Source organism: Eschscholzia californica, unplaced genomic scaffold, assembly GCF_041429995.1.
Source record: "Eschscholzia californica isolate CP2 unplaced genomic scaffold, dmEscCali1.0.p SCAF_5, whole genome shotgun sequence".
In the NCBI taxonomy this organism is placed as follows: Eukaryota; Viridiplantae; Streptophyta; class Magnoliopsida; order Ranunculales; family Papaveraceae; genus Eschscholzia; species Eschscholzia californica.
The window spans coordinates 46,711,841-46,728,725 of NW_028238472.1; the positions used below are offsets into that span (position 1 = coordinate 46,711,841).

Consider the following 16,885-nt stretch of genomic DNA (forward strand, 5'->3'; position numbering starts at 1 on the left):
ATCCAATGGAATCTGAAGCAAAAACCGTTAAGTTAGGTCTTAAGATGGCAAAACAAAGGCAAGAAAGTGTCATCACTATTGAAGGAGATGCGTACACAATAATAAGAGCATGTGAAATAGAATTAGAAAGCAACGCCATGGAAGATAAGGAACATAATGGCAAAAATTCATGAAGAAGCGAAATTGTTCGAGAATATCAATTTTAAATTCATTACTCGTGAAAGCAACTTTGTGACCCATCAACTAGCCAAATTTGGTTATTCAAATAATGTAACTCAAACTTGGGAAGGGAATCACCCCCAACTTGTATTGCTGTAGCTATCTAAAGAGATAGGCTATCTATTGTTAACCCAACCACGAATGAATAAACTAAATAGAAAAAAGTACTAACCTCTCTTTTGCTTACCTCTCTTTTGCTTAATAATCATTGAGGACACGAAGTTTCGTTTTAGGATAACTATGTGAACCATGGACTAGTTTATGGATTACTACTAATTTACATCTACCAACAATAAATACCCTAATTGCCTAATGTATACTCAAAATGACTTCACCTCCATAAAAAGTGGATAAGAGAAGTGAAAGAGGCAATTAATAAGAGGGTTATTTCCCAAATGGCCCCCAACTTTGTGACCAACTTCCTGCTTAGTTCTCTACTTTGGCAAATATTTCCATATGACCCTCTTTTTCCGTTATCTTTAACTGTCCGTTACTCTCTCTCTCTCCTCCATCTCATTTTCTCTCTCTGCCAAGTCACCTATCACGCCACATCATCATCTTCTCCGGCAGGAGACCTTCAAATATTAACTTTTTTTTATGTTCTCTCTCCTCTCTTTCTCTAGAATTTTTTTTCCTCACCTCTCTCTCTCTAAAAACTCCGACGAAGGGGTTCCCTTCGCCGGAGTTTTTAAAGAGAGAGAAAGAGGTGAGGAAAAAAAATTTCTAGAGAGAGGAGAGAGAAAATGAAAAAAAAATTAATATTGAAGGTCGCCGGCCCGCGACTCCTGCCGGAGAAGATGATGATGTGTCGTGATAGGTGACTTGACAGAGGGAGAAAATGAGATGGAAAAGAGAGAGAGTAACAGACAATTAAAGATAACGGAAAAAGAGGGCTATACGAAAATATTTGCTAAAGTAGGGACCCAGGCAGGAAGCTTGTCACAAAGTTGGGGGCCATTTGGAAAATAATCCTTAATAAAACATATAGACAATCACTAGAGAATAAAAGGCAAAAGTTAGGGGAAATTTTTTATTTCTTTATTTTTGAAAGAAAAAAAATCACTAGAAGGCAGGCAATTTGCTAGAAGGCTTGTTTGTTTAATATATAAATTGTCATTAGATTACTTGTAGTGATTTTTAAACAAACATTTATACGCGTACAACTTTTTTTTTCTGAGGCCTACAACATTTTTTCCTGAGGCCTTTAGCGCACCCCTCAATGTTATAGTCTTTTTAGAAATATAAAAAGGTGTCCAACAACTGATAGTCCAGTTGATCAGTGCATCTATTCTGCAATGCGGAGGTCCTATGCTGTATGTCATTTTATTCGTCAGTTACAAGCCATTTAATTTCGTTGAGCTTTAGGCCAGTAATAATGCAACAGTTATCGTGCTCATCACATCGTATCGATTACGCACTCTTACATTTTACTCTTGGCTTCCCTCTCTCTTTGCACTCCATAGATTGGGCGAGGCCTACGAAGAGTGCCCAGAGAAGGTTGGGCTAACAGCCAAAAGGTGGGGCACCTTTTCTAAAAATTTCATTGGCACACCTCATTCGTTTATAGCCGGTCATTTCCATCTTTAGTATTAGAAGTTTTCAGCATTACAATTTCTACACATATCATCTCTAAAATATATTAACTGCAAACGGTTGATATGAAATTACTGTAAAAAAATATTCAATATCTTTCGATACAAGATTAGTAACAGGTGAATATATTTAATAATGGATAATATCATTATATTGAACCAAATTCATATTATACTAACCGCAAATATAGTATTACTCCATAATGTCAATTGTTAGTTGGGAGATGCTAGAGTTACAAAGGATTTTGACAAAAGAAAGTTCCCAGCTGATGTGGCGGTTGTGATATTCATCTCTCAACGGCCTAGATTTAGTCAAAGTTTCAAACCACAACCGCCACATAAGCTGGGAACTATCTTTTGTCAAAATCTTTTGTAACTTTAGCATTTCCCTTGTTATAAAAGCCCCAACCATAATTTCAAAAAGTTGCAGAAATAAATACCCGATCTTCTAAACACGTCCAACACAATTTCTTCTTTCTTGCTCAAGTTGTCTTCTCTTCCCCCTTCATGTTTACGGTGACGTTAATAAAATGGTAATTTTAGGATGAAGTTACTTTAGAGGAGGGAACTCTTTATCATCAAAAAGTTGATTAGTCTCCTTAGGAACAACTTTTGGAGGATTTGATGTACTATTCTTCTCTAAATCATGTGAAGTTGGTTTCTCATCCATGTTCAATGAAGCTGCTGGTTTTGTTGCTTGTCTAAATGGATAAAACCTACTATTGTTAGGAGGTGTCCTTGAGAATCTAGCAACATTGCTTACCGCCTTTCTGGTGGGGACGAAACTAGCTCTACTGGTTCCAAATGATCTAGGCGGATCCGGGAATTCCTCGTTGGACTCCTCTTCTGAATCAGTCGTTTTTGGGTTGTCGTCTATCCTCATTGCCGGGGTAGCCGGCCTAGTCTCATTAGGTGCTTTTCGACCTTGCCAAACTCTATTCATCCTAGCGCAATGTTGGTTGGGCACATAGTTCGGGTTCGAGGATGATGGATGTTGGATAAGAAAAGGGAGCGGGCGGAAGGAAGTTGAGCCTCATTGCTGCAAAGAGTTAAGGAACAGAGTAAAAAGAACTTTAGAGTCAGATTTCAGATTCAGACTTTAAGAAAAACAGTCACTACCTAAGGTTTGAATAAAATCAAGTTTTGACAGAAAAAGAATCATATTATTTTATGCTCCAAATACAAAAAAGACTTGGGAAAGTGAGAAATTACCGTCTCATTGAAGCTGCTACTTCCTATTCTCCCTGACACATTACCAACTTGAACACGATAAGCGATAGGTATAACTCGAGGAGGAGCCACGGGAAAATGGTTCACATGATGATATGGAGAAGGTATTGTTGGAACACTCCATAATGACATCCTAGTGCGAATGGCTTGCTGATATTTCTTCAGAGTCTCCCATTGTATCTTTTTTGTGGATTCAGAAGATGACGGTTGATCAATGGGCTGAAGAAACGGTTCACTCGCTAAAAGATAAGCTCTTGCAAAATCCACACACAAGATATTATAGTCATAGTCCCCAGTAAGATCTAATAGAGCTTCACAATATCTAAAACTACCTTGTTTCAATATTGTACTCTCCTTTAAAGTTTGTTCGAAGAAGTTTTTGAGTCCATCTGCAATCTTTTCTGTAGGTAGTTGAAGGACCCGATTTAGGTCTCGTGCTCCATAATCGAAAGCACAAACTATCCTATAGTAATTTCCTGAAAATAGAAGGTCATATTACACACCATGAGATCAACACTAAGGTAGTGTTTTTTTTCTAAGTCAGATATGAAACAAGACTCAAGGTCTTAATTGACTAGAGTCAGATTTCATAATATATGCTTTTGTTGGACTTGTGATGTCTTATTTGTCTGAATGAGTGATTACGAATAATATGGGTTCGTCCGAGTTAGACAATTCAGATTCAGACGAGTCAAACTAGTCAAATTCATAAAATGTGAAAAAAGAAACTTGAGAGAGTTAACTAAACCGTGAAGCTCAGTAGCTCACGTTAGCTCGGTGATAACGCGTTTGTCTCCGTGCTGAAGAAACTAGGGTTTGAATCTTACCATGTCTAAAATTGGTAACTTGAGAAAACTAAAAAAGAAAAAACGTTTGCTTACCAATGTTTCGTTAAATTACCTGATGACGGAGTGGACATTGAGACGGGAGCATATATGTCAACATTGTTGTTTTCGCAATCAAATTTGCTGAAATAATCCAAAAACTTATGTAGAACCTGCAAAACTAATCAAGTTAGCTAAACACATTCTACAGCTATTTATGAAACCTAAGTAGAATCGTTAAAGAACTTACCGAAAGTGGGTCGTTAAAGATTTATGAAGCTGTTGAAATATATACAGGATGAGTGTTTCTATTGCATAGCTTGTAAGAAGACTATGTTGTCCACCAAGAATGTGGCTTTCATAGAAACACCAAGCTTTGATTAGCATTATGCTTCGTTTGAAGATATGATTTTTGCCTAGACGATCTACCTGCAATATAATCACCCCATTAACACAACGTCAAATTTCATGGGCCACTTTCCAGATCAAAATATCACACGTATTAATGTTATTTTGATCGGTCAAGAAACTTTTTCTTGGTTTGAATGAATATGACCTAATGGCGTTAACTTTGCCATTATGTCAAACTAGAGAAGGGAGAGTGTCTTTTTCTGGAGGGGGTCCTCTAACCAAAATGAGAGATTTGGGGGCGCTTTTAAAAGAGATGCCTTTTTAACGAAAGGAAAATGATCCTCATCTCGGCATGAAACCCGGCGGGGTGACGTGTCGGGGTGTGATCTAGAGAGAGAAAGTGAAATACTTTCGTTAATAAAGGTAAACTTAGTTTTATCTAATAATTAATTTTATCTCCATCTAGAAGATATGTTTTTAGTGGCATGGACCTAGGTTCAAACACCTTCAAAAAGAAAAGAAAAAGAAGTAGAAGTTGATGGAGTTTGTAATTTTTGTTAATAAAGGTATACTTAGTTTTATCTAATAATTAATTAAAAATAGTTATTTGAGTCAAAATATAGTATAAAATATGTAAAAAAGCCAGTGTTTTTCAAATAACTAAATCTGTCATGCTTAAAGAATAGTAATCTAAGATTTTTAGTAACACTTTATATATGCAGGAGAATTCTACCATCTCTCTACAAATCTACTACTATGTGTTTACCCACACTAAGCAGTACTGGCTTAACTTAAAATCGGTAAAAAATCAGTTGGGTTTAGAAAACTACTTGTTGGGTAAAAAGAAGCGTTCTTACCGGCAGTACACATGAACAAATATTTGGTCACTAATGATTGTGAAACCATGTCGTCAATTTAAGCTCTTGGCATGGTAAAACAAACATACTACAAAACAGACATGCTTTAGTTACGGATCAATTCCGTAGCTGTTACGTCAATTTTGACACAGGCCAATGTGTAGCAAATGGACAGAAAGTTTGTAGCTGTTGGTAGGCATTTGCTACGAGACGAAATATCCATAGCAAAATGGTGACTAGTAGTTACGATACTCGTAGTCCGTAACAAAAGGGGCGTAACTAAATCCTACCTGTTTTGTAGTTACAGGAACGTTATTGTCATATGCACCGGGCATCATAATTTAATTATCTCACAACTCCTCATTTATGTATCAATGGATCTTTAATTTAAATGTGGGTATGGTTAGTGGTGAAAAACAAAAACCATAACTCAAGTTAGCAGCAAAAATAATAATCATATTCACTAAGATATAATTAAATTCACATTTGTGTTATATTAACTGGTCATCCGAATGTATGAGATATATATATATATATATATACCATTTTTTATATATAATTACAAAATAAAGACCAGATAGATGCGTTATTGATGCGTTATTTTCTCTAAAGACGTTTAAAAATACTCAAATAATAATAAATTATAAGATTCTTAGTTGCCAAACAAGCCAAAAAATATTACTTGGATTCATGAATCCGTGGAATCATGAATCCCAAGGACTCATGAATCCGCGGATTCATGATTCCGCCATCCAAACAAACCATAACTATATTTTAATTATTACAAATAAATTAAAATTGTCAAAGATAATAGGGGGAGAATATAAAATTTGGCGTAAGGAAAATTTTAAAGGTGCCTTGCAATAGTGTTATTGATGGCTCCCCGTTGTTATTTGTGACTACGTATCCTAGAAAAAGGCTAAAGTTGATGCTCTCCTAATAGACACTTCCCCATTATTGGATTTAAAATCAGTGGACATGAGCCGATTTGGTAACCAAATCAGCTTAAGTTCACTGATTCTGAATTTGACGGGTTCGAACAGATTTTGTGATTGTGTTGTCGCCAGTACTACATACAACTCAAATTGGTGGACACAGACCGAGTTTCTTAACAAAATTCACCAATTTTAACTCCAAAATATTGGATATCAAATCAGTGGATTTCGAGGCGGACCGAGCTTTGTAACACATTTCACCAATTTTAACTCCACAATATTGGAGTTCAAATCAGTGAATTTCGAGACGAATTTTGTAACAAAATTCGTCCCGATTTCAACATGTCAGAACATTAGAGATAATTCGGTAGATTTTGAGTCGAATTTCGTAACAAAATTTGGCCCGAGTCTATTTATTTCGGAGTGACTCTAACAAATAAGGTCAAACCAGATTTACCAAGTCAAATGAGTGCGAGAGACATTTTTAACAAGATTGAGATCCGCTTTTAGAATTTCACGGAAAAATATACCATGTCGAGAGAAAACGCCTGTTCCGCCATTTGTAAAGAAGTAATATGGTAAATCGTTGATCCGATCATTGAACTTTTATAAACTAGACGTTCTCCTTAACCTGAAAATTTTGACAATATGAGAAACTAGATCAGTCTTTACATCCATTAGATGATAAGTTTGTAGACACAAAGTACTTTTAGTTTGATTAAAAAAATGGTAACAGTGAAACTTAAATCTACCAACTTAAATTCATTTTCGCAAGATTCTACTCGATACTGTGTGATTAGCCATCTTCTTGTTGATTTAAGACAGTAAAATTTTGTAAACATATAATCATTGTAAAAGAGAATCGCATCTAATAAAGCAAAGTTGTTGCATATCCAATAGATAAAATACAAAAATTTAGAAATCAAATATTTTACCTTGGCATGGTATCTATTACCATGACGGCAACAGGGTGAGACTAGATAGAGAAATTATAGAGAGAGAGGTGGTGACTGCCGCTCTACAAGAACTTCTTAAACTACTATTTATAATGCAGATTTAGGGCATCTCAGTTAAAAATGACTACGTGGAACGCGTTAAGCCACGCTTTCATATCTACTTAATTGAGGAAACTAAATCACAACGATTTTATTTCAACAAAAAAGAAATCATAGTGATTCTTTTTTTAATTTTAGTTTGTAACCAAATGGGTGACCAAGTGACTACTAATGATATGATACTTTAAGGGGAATTCATAAAAAGCCCATTATATGGGACTATAACATTGTAAATTTTGAAAGAAGTATGAGTTTAGGATCCCCACATTACAGACACCAGTCAGGGTTGATAAAATAGTAGGGAGATTTTATAGGGCCCCTCATTTTTGTTAAAAGGCCTCCCCTCAGTGATAATTTAGCAAGTAAAATAGTTCATGGGAGGCCTTTTAACAAAATAGGGGAGGCCTTATAAAATTTCCCAAAATAGTTTAGGACTACCTCCAAATCCTCCCTAAATAAGTGGACCACCAATTCATATAAAGTCACCCAAATGTAAGGGTGGGATCTTGGCTTGAAAATCCGGAACCCGCCCACGACCGTCCGAGTCCGAAAGGTTCGTGACCGTTCGATGCCCGAATCAGTCCGTACCCGCCCGACCGAAAGAGTTTAAACGGACGGACGCGGGCATAGGTCCTTACCCGGTGTTCCGACCGGAACCCGTCCGCTTATATAGTCTGCCCGACCAAATCCGTCCATACCCGTCCGTTTATTCTACCCGTTATACCCGCCCGCCTATATGGTTGATTGTAAGCCTTTAGATTTGTAGGGTTAGCTACAAGCGTTAGATTTCAAGAGTAAAAATATATAATCCTAGAAATCACTTTTTTTAATCTTGTATTCGTCTCACTCTCCATAAAAATCTCAATATCTCATTAGTAACTCAAGAACCCATAATACACCGATCGTAATCCATGAGAAGAAGAATAGAACCGATCTTAATCCATGAGAAATCTCAATGATTATTATTAATTTTGTAGTCATTTACTTTTTGGAATTGTAAAGTGGAAGTTTAGAAAGTTGTATTTAGCTACTAAACAATTTTATTTCGAATAAATTTTTTTTTATTTGATCATTAGTGACCGGTGCCCGACCGAGCGATATCCGGTTTGCCCGACTATCAAAACGGTTACGGACGGGCACTTCGTTGAGAAAAATCCGAAATGTCCGCCCGTTTTGTCCGGATGACCGAGTGGACACTTAAGACTTGTGCCCGTTCCGCCCGGACCGGTTAAGTTAGTGTCTGTTTCCCGCCCGTCCGGACCGTTTCCCACCCCTACCCAAATGGTAGTTATTTGGGACATTCTGGGTTGCTAGGACATTTGTTATTTGGATCGTCCCTTGTGGCTACATTTGTTCTAGTGAGATAGAAAATTTGGTGAAACTATAGTTAGATTTGATTTGTGTGGACTTATGTTTGGACAATTATAGCTAGTGTCTAATGATAGGTGCATGTGGGGTCCAGCCAACCCAGGTTGATAGTACCGGACCGACCCTAATCCAAACTGTCTATACTACCCAACTCAAGTCTGGGAACCGACCCAGACCAGCCCGTAGCTTATGTAACTCATTACTACTTTTTTTTACATTATATTAAATTCTAAAATAAAAAAATAAAAATCAAAAATTAACATTGAGTTGTGAGAGTAATTTTAGGCCAGTGCTTTAGGAAAAAAAAAAGAATTTTCGAGTGCAAGGACTTCGTAAAAAATTGGCAACTTTACTGGACCAAATTATTTTCTAATTGTTAGGGAGAAATAATTTTAAGTGAAATAAGAATATCTGAGTGTTCTTTCATGTTTACTTTTAGAGCATCTCCAACTCGAAATTCAAGAAAAACTCTCATTTAGAGATACTCTATTGGAAAACCTTCTCCAATACAACACTCAAGATAAACTCTAAAAACCTATATCTATATAACAAATGACATAGGTTTTTTGCCATGTCAGAACTTGTGTTTATAAATCTCGGACATTCATTTCTTATATCTGAATCTTAACCGTTCTTTTCAAAGAGTTTTTACAAGATAGATATTAAAAGTCAAAATAACTACCCATTTCCTACAACTTCTCACATTATTTCTCTCTCTCTCTCTCTTAGATAACACGATTATATTTCCATCTCTTTCATGTTTTCTCTCTTAAAAAAACCCAATATAATCTCCATTAATCTTCTAAAAACTACAATTTATTATTTTTAATTTATATTTTTACTACTTGAACATCTGTAAATAACCAAAGTACTTGAAGATAACGTTTAACATGCATATAAAAATTTTCGTGCCCAACGGGCACGGGCTATACCCTAGTCCATATAAGAAATGACATAGATTTTTTGTCATGTCATAACTTGCATCTATAAATCTCGGACGTTAATTTCTTATTTATGAATCTTAACAATTCTTTGTAACGAGTCTTAAAAAGATAAATACTTAAAAGTCAAAATAATACCCACTTCCAATAACTTCACATTGTTTCTCTCTCTCTCTCTTTTAAAAAGCGATTGTATTTTTCTCTCTTTCTCTTTTGTCTCTTCAAACAACCCAATATAATCTCCATAAAAAATTGTTATTCTTCAAGAAATTACAACTTATTATTTTAATACTATATTTTTACTACTTGAATATATGTAAATAACCAAAATATTTGACGATAACAGCGTAAAATGCATGTAGAAATTTTTGTGCCCTACGGGCACAGGCTATACCTTAGTTTTTATATTAAAACAGAAGGGAAAGACGCTGACTGGAACAAACATCCTTTTTTAATAGAGGATATTGTCTAGAAGTCCTTCCCAAAATTTAAAACATAGTCATTCTTAGAAATAAGATAACATATTTACAGAACTAAGTTAAAAAAAGAAAACAAAAGAAAATAACCAATAAGTAGAATACCAAAGAAACAAGGATATCCAGAATATAACAATGATAAATATGGAAAGTCGGGTGACACATTTGAGGAGCGCGCGTTATGGGGCGCCTATAGAAACACTTGTTTAAATTTTCGTCACATTTGATTGATACAACTGTTTGTGCCATAGGCCACGACACGAGATATATCCTAGTTTTGATATAAAACTAATTGATTTGCTTATGTGACACTTAGAGATCCTCAAAATTTCCTCTCTCTAAGTGTCACATAAGCAAATCAATTAATTTTATGGTCAAAATATGAGTTTTAAAGTTTCTTTCGAGTCTTAAATATTAGAGATGAACATTTTGTTTGCAGCACGGATGGGTATCACTTTGTAATTCATTTCAAATTTATACGGTTTGCGGTTGTTGAATCTTGCAAATAAAAGTTTAGGGTCAATTAAAGTGAACAAAAGAATAGAGATCCTAGTATCAATCAAAGCAAAAGGTAGTTGAATGTAAATTAACTACGTCATTTTTAGAAATAAAATAACCAATTTAAAAAGAACAAAAAAGAATTGCAAAGATTTAAAAGAAGTGAAATTTCTCCCTTAATAACCTTAGAAATAAAATAACTAATTTACGTTGATTGACTTTGACAAACAGACTCTACTAGCACCCTAGTATGATTTTGCCTTCTAATTGTCATTGACTTTGACCAACACACTCTACTAGCACCCTAATATGATTTTGCCTTCTAATTGTCACGTCCGAGAGCATAAGCAAGCTCTCGGACGGGCTAGTCCGAAGTCTATCGGACTCTACTAGCACCATAGTATGACTTTGTTAACTATCTCAGACTGGACCAGTTCGAAAAGATTCAAAAAAGTTTATCAGACTCGTTCTAGTTCATTACTAACGAATCACCTCAAAATAATTTGAGTTCAACCCAATCATTACTACTTACAGATTACCCAAACACAATTTGAATTCAACCCAAAACTAATTGTGAACATTTTTTTATGGAATTAACCACTTCAAAAATCAAGCTCACAACACTTTGGCCAGGTCCCAATGGCAGTACCCTACTCCTTTTAACTCTTAATTCTACTATCATTCTTCACCCATTCTCTTTTTTCGTCTGTGCCGGAGGCACAGGTTGGTTTATAGGTTATATATGGTTTATAGGTTATATAGTTTGTCCCGCTTATACAGAGTATAAGACGTGTTTATTATAGGAGCTGTTGGAAAATAGGACTGATTATACAAGTGAGAAGCAAAGAACATGGTTGCAGTGTCCTCAATTCATGTCGCGAGTCGCTTTCAGAGCTCAATCGATATTTCGATGAATGTCATATCAAAAATTAAAATGACATCTTTTTCATTATTTTTGTGCCTTTTGTTGGTTATAGTTTAGGGACATTTGCTGTTTGGACCCCCTTTCGTATAATTGACTTGCTGTTTGGACTCCCTTTTCCAGAGTTGCATTTTGGACTCTTTTTCAAGAAAAAAGTTAAAGATAACATTTGAAGGGGGGAAAATACTATCTTACCCTCTACTTAACCTCACCCAATCTACTATTTCATTTGAGTGACCAAGATGAAGATAATTCCCTGTACAAGCAACTTTAGGTTAGAGTAATTGCTTCTTCTCTACTAATTTCAACTTCTTTCTCATCATGTAATTAAAGCAACTGACAATATTCTTGTTTCTGCCCAAGCAACCATTGATTGAACTTTCATTGGACCTTCTTCAAAAATAGAAACAAACACCAGAACACTTACACGATCTTTATCTAATAACCCCATTGCCCTAGCTGCATTTTCTTAACCTTATAATTTAGCTTCTCTAATAAATTTGAAAAGAGGAAACATTCCACCTTCTTCAATTATCAATTTCCCATATTGATTATTTGATTATTATCTCTGGCAAGTGAAACAAGAGAAGCAACAACATCAGATCAAGGTCCAAGTGATGCTTTGGCAAGGGTAGCAATTTATTCCCAAATTAAACAAAGAATTGGTTCATTGGCAGCAATTGGGTAACCCTAGATATTGATCATCATGAATTTTAGTAGCAGCTGAAACCCTAAGAAGCCATGAAACAACACTTATTGAGTTATCAAGATGAGATATATTTTCTTGAAATGGGTAGCTAGGATGATTGTTAAGACACGACTGATGGTTCCTCCATTACCACACTTGTGATGAGAGAGAAAGTTTATTAATGACTTGTTGTGTGTGGTTGATGATCCGGCAAGCGGGATGTTTGTAAAGATGGGAACTTGATCGAGCAGCTTGACGGAAAAAATTGCTAGTTTATTAGTTTTTAAATTGAGTTCTAAACATTCATGTTTGCTCGAGTGAACGTACTTTGTTGCTTTGATGATTCGATCGGTTAGTGTTAGAGATGAAAGAAAAATAAGTAGCGTTAATCTCTAAGATGAACAAGTAGTGTAAATCCTAAAAGCGATTTTGGGATGAAGTGATTAGGGTTTGTTAGGAAGAAGATGAGAGCATATTCGGGTGATCAAGTGATTAGGGTTAATGAAGAAGAAGATGTGTTAGAGATTGAAGAAAATGAGTTAAATAAACTTGGGGTTCAAAAGTGCAATATTGATTATATAAAGGTAAAATGAGAATTATTCAAAGTATAACTCTAGAGACGGAATATTCTCGAGTGATTCTGTTAAAAGGGAGTCCAAAATGCAACTCTGGAAAAAGGGAGTCCTAACAACAAGTCAATTATACGGAAGGGGGTCCAAACAGCAAATGTCCCTATAGTTTATCACACATAAGAAATTATTATACAAAAGTCCAATGTTGTAACTTGTAAATCTGACATTCAGTATAAAAAAAATTCTTACTTTTCAGTTTTTACCGAACATAACAGAACTAAAAGATCATTCTAACACAGGTTTCAAAACCCACTTCAGTTCTCACCTTAGAAAGGTTTATAGATTTTGAATGAAAATTCCAAAAACAAAAACAAGAACAGAGAATCTGTCAAAATTTTAACTTAAACAAGTCAAATTTAATTCGAATTACCTTAATACTGTAAATGGCTCTCCCTTATCCGCAATTTTATGTCTCCGTTCTCCGCCAATATATTTTGGATTTATGGGCCTTCTCTTGTCCGCAAACTTACTCCTGACCCTCTTCCACCAGTATCTTTTTGCAAGCCTCGTAACACATGAACGAGATCCCCGCTGCAGGGACTAGTTTCATGCAGCTTGGGCCTAACCCTCTGTAAAGGCCAGGAAGGCCTTCTTGTTCAAGTATACAAGTGAGAGCATGAAGCATATTTTTGTAGACTTGCCTTCCACTTAAAGCCCCAACCTGCATGTGTTTACGGGCGACTTCGAGTGGGAAAGTCGCAGTGCTTGAAATCGCACCAGCTGCAGACCCGATTAAGAGAGTCGCGATATTTCCAATCTCTTCTTTCTTGAAGACTTTCCGATACCCTTTTCGGAGCATATCATAAGCACAATAATTTGCAGCAGCATATGGTATTACTCCGATTAAACTTGGTGTCAGACCTCTATATAGTTCTCCTGGTCCTTCCTCTTTGATGATTTTTACGAAAGCATGTAGAAGATTATTGTAAACATCTCTCTGCAGTATATACATTTCTGTTAGAATTCGTTAATTAGCTCAGTGAGATCAACTAGGGCTTGCTTTATTAGTGCTTTGAAAATTTTCTCCAAGTAATTCTATCTCTACTTTTTCGAAAACCAACTTTGGAAAAGTAGATTCTTAAAGCATCACTTGAGTTGCTCCCAATTGCTTTCAACTAGTTATGATGAGAAAAGCAATTTCTTCTTTTTCTATCTACCAACTTTCGGATGAAAAAATTACCAAAAATGTTTTCCTTTTTACATACAATAAGCAATCCGAACTGAACTTTAGAAAGTGAAGATGCAAAATAAAGGTATAAATTTGTATTTTACCTGTACCGTGAGCCGTGTTTTGACTAGCTCAAGAGGGTATGTACACAATGTTGAGCTAACTCCGGCACAAGCTCCTGCTATCAGTGATGGCGGAACAGGCACCTTTGCTGGTTCGCCGGACTGAGGTGTCAATATTTTCTTAACTGTATCATAAGCAAATAACTGCAAAAACATAAAATACCCATCAGCAACGGCAAGAAAATCTAAAAAGCCCCAATTCATTTTAGCACATAGATACTGTAACAAAAACACCGGTTTCATATTTGATGCATGCAATAGTTCAAAACTTAACAAGTTGACGAATACAAATTACTCATAATAGTATCAAATTCTTCAGTCTCTATTCCAACAACCTTCACGTAGATCATACTTTAAGGAAAACATATGAGAACTAAGTACTAACAACTACAGACATCTCAGAGCGAAACTCATCTACAACTTGAATCCTCAATATACTACAGAACAACAAGCTGAGTTGTTTAAAGCAACTTCTCATAGCTTTAGTAGCTCTTTTTACTTGAGAAAACAACGGCCACTTAAAAGTTTAGAAATTAACGTTAAATTGTTTCACCAACATTTCATATCGACTACTTAGTCTGCCTCTCAAATGCATTTCCTATACCTGACCGCGCATTCAGGACGTATGGAACAATTTGAAAATGTTGGCTGAAACACTGAACTCTGACAACTTAATTGGACTACAATTCCATTTACCCTTCCTACTAATTCAAATGTGTGGTTAGTCACTGTAGTGATTTCATAATACTTCCAGGGTAAAAGTAATGAATGGAATAGTCACATAGGTAGGGGCAAAAACACTTCAAGGACTGACTTATTGAGATTAACCAAGACACAGATGGAAGACAAGAAACGAGGGAAAAAACTCTTATGGTGAAATGTAAAATTCGAGGATCAAGCAAAATTGAATAGAATTAAAGAATAAGAGAATATCAAGTTACCCACAAACTCAGTTGAATTTTGGAGACCATTTTCCATGAAAATATCATTTAACACAAAGAGAATTTTCATTTCAACCAGTTTTGATATCAATTACAGAATCACGAAGTATGAGTCACAGAGAAATCAATTGCAATAAGCATAATTAAGTGACCATTTTAAGTTTATGATCCAACTAATAAAGATGAGAAGACACATAGAATGGGACGGCAGGAAATTGCCTCCAAAATGATAATCAGAACAGTGCAAAACCTTGTGGATTATATTATGTATAAAAAGACTGTCGGATAAGCTATTTCATGGACAACCTTGTTCCATTTTAACTGCAAAGGATAGCAAGGTTTCGTATGAGCAGACGAGAATTTCCACTCTTTAGTACTTCTATTCATTAAATTCCATAATCAATTAAACATGGAAGAAGGAAGAAGGCAAGAAGCGATATGGATATAAAACCGTAACGGAAAATGAACCAACCATCACTACAAACAAGCAAATCAGTTTTTGTAACTTCCTTTGAAGTTCAAACAACAAACATGAGCACGCAATCACAAAGATAAGCGAATGAATAAAGATAGCACCCTAACAACACAATCAGCATAACAAAAACAATATAACCATCAAATATTATCAATCAAACATAACAAAAATTTAAGCAAACCAATTAAACAAAACCCAAAAGTAATAAAAAATAAAAGAATCAAGAAACCCACCTCAATAGCCTTGCTCGGTGCTACTCGAATGACATTAACAAAATTACCTCTAAACAAACCCTTCCATCCTTCAGCTTTCATAATACTCTGAAAAACTTCAGTTGTTGAGTCCCCACTACTTCCAACCATCAAATGTGTTCTTATTGTTTCCAATGGAGCAACAGCTGTTCTTGATATAGCACCAGCAATTGCTCCACTAATCAACCTCCTCAATGAAGGATTCCTAATCTTCACCTTAAATTTCAAACCACCACTATTCTTCTTCTTTACTAACCCATCCTCTATTTCATCTATAATTTCACCTGTTGTTGTTTCTTGATTAATTCCAACTATCCTAAACCCAAATTCTGGTGAAGTTACATATTTAACATAAAGATCAGTATAAGGTACTTTTAAACCATTATCTCTTGAATTTGAAGATGAGTTAGGTGACATTCCACAACCCATACCCATCTGACCAACACTAGCAAATAACCCACCAGGATGATAATATCCTTCAGGAAGACTCCATTGAAGACCTAAATCAGAACTAGATGAAAAAATCCCATCTTTTCTTTTACTCTCAATAACCTTCACACTTTCCCTACCCATTGATTGCAAACTTGTAAAAAGTTAACCTTTTCCCTAAAAATATCACCTACCCAGAGTTAAATTTCCATTCAATCTAATGATTTGATGGTCTAAGAACACAAAGAGAGAATTCTTATAATCAAATGGGTACCCAAAAAGACAAATTTTTATCTAAAAAAATGAACTTTTGCAAATGAAAAAAAGGTGAGAAATGTCACAAACCTGTTAAAGGAGAGATTTTGAGATATGGGTATTGAAATATTGGATTAGTAATGGAAGAATCAAAGAAGGCAGGATTATTCTATAGAGTTTTTGAGGAAGAAAATCAAAGATAAAAGAGAGGGTAGGGACTCTCTCTCTCTCTCTCTTCTTCTTCACCCTCACAAAATTAGAGAGAGAGAGAACGGAGGGAGTGGTGGTGGGGGGTGGCTGGTGATGGTCAGAGTGAATCTCATTTCTTTCATTTTTATATCTTTCTTAAAACTGACCCTTTGTGACTTGAAGTTAGGTTTAGTACTGAGTGATGTTAAATTACCAAAAGGGTATTTACTTTTCTGAAAAAGACCTTATTACCCCTTATGTCATTTAAAACTGTTAACTGATTTTTGTCAAGATAATGGCACGTGTGGTTTATTTTGGTGTGTTTGGTTGGTGCTTGGCTGGTGGAGTATTCAACTCATTGAGTTGTTTTAGTCCATGTAAACTCATTTATCTTAATTGGGATTGAGTAGAAAATGACATATTTTTATTGGGTAGGTATGTATTGTGGGCTTGATGAAGAAAATATG

The 16,885-nt window shown here is 35.4% G+C and overlaps 2 protein-coding genes across 4 annotated transcripts; both read right to left on the reverse strand.

Annotated features, from left to right (window-relative positions):
- Positions 1-1,921: 1,921 nt before the first annotated feature.
- On the reverse strand, positions 1,922-7,025 carry LOC147539817 (uncharacterized). Of its 2 annotated transcripts, XR_015225763.1 has the most exons (7): positions 6,944-7,025; positions 6,539-6,639; positions 4,116-4,294; positions 3,942-4,038; positions 3,024-3,517; positions 2,240-2,850; positions 1,922-2,077 (listed from the first exon to the last, which is right to left on the reverse strand). XR_015225763.1 is itself a non-coding variant. In XM_086642284.1 (6 exons), exons 4-6 carry the CDS (start codon positions 3,958-3,960, stop codon positions 2,845-2,847), a joined length of 519 nt encoding a protein of 172 aa, XP_086498410.1. In that variant the 5' UTR covers positions 3,961-4,038; positions 4,116-4,294; positions 6,539-6,639; positions 6,944-7,025; the 3' UTR covers positions 1,922-2,844. The 2 variants fall into 2 exon arrangements, 1 of the variants encoding a protein (XP_086498410.1); XM_086642284.1 differs by having other exon boundaries at positions 1,922-2,850.
- A 5,706-nt stretch (positions 7,026-12,731) lies between these two features.
- On the reverse strand, positions 12,732-16,582 carry SHS1 (Mitochondrial substrate carrier family protein). Of its 2 annotated transcripts, none has more exons than XM_086642287.1 (4): positions 16,320-16,582; positions 15,528-16,151; positions 13,861-14,022; positions 12,732-13,525 (listed from the first exon to the last, which is right to left on the reverse strand). In XM_086642287.1, the coding sequence occupies exons 2-4, from the start codon at positions 16,116-16,118 to the stop codon at positions 13,055-13,057; spliced, it is 1,224 nt and encodes a 407-aa protein (XP_086498413.1). In that variant the 5' UTR covers positions 16,119-16,151; positions 16,320-16,582; the 3' UTR covers positions 12,732-13,054. The 2 variants fall into 2 exon arrangements, with proteins under 2 accessions (XP_086498413.1, XP_086498412.1); XM_086642286.1 differs by having other exon boundaries at positions 15,528-16,207.
- Positions 16,583-16,885: the final 303 nt, after the last annotated feature.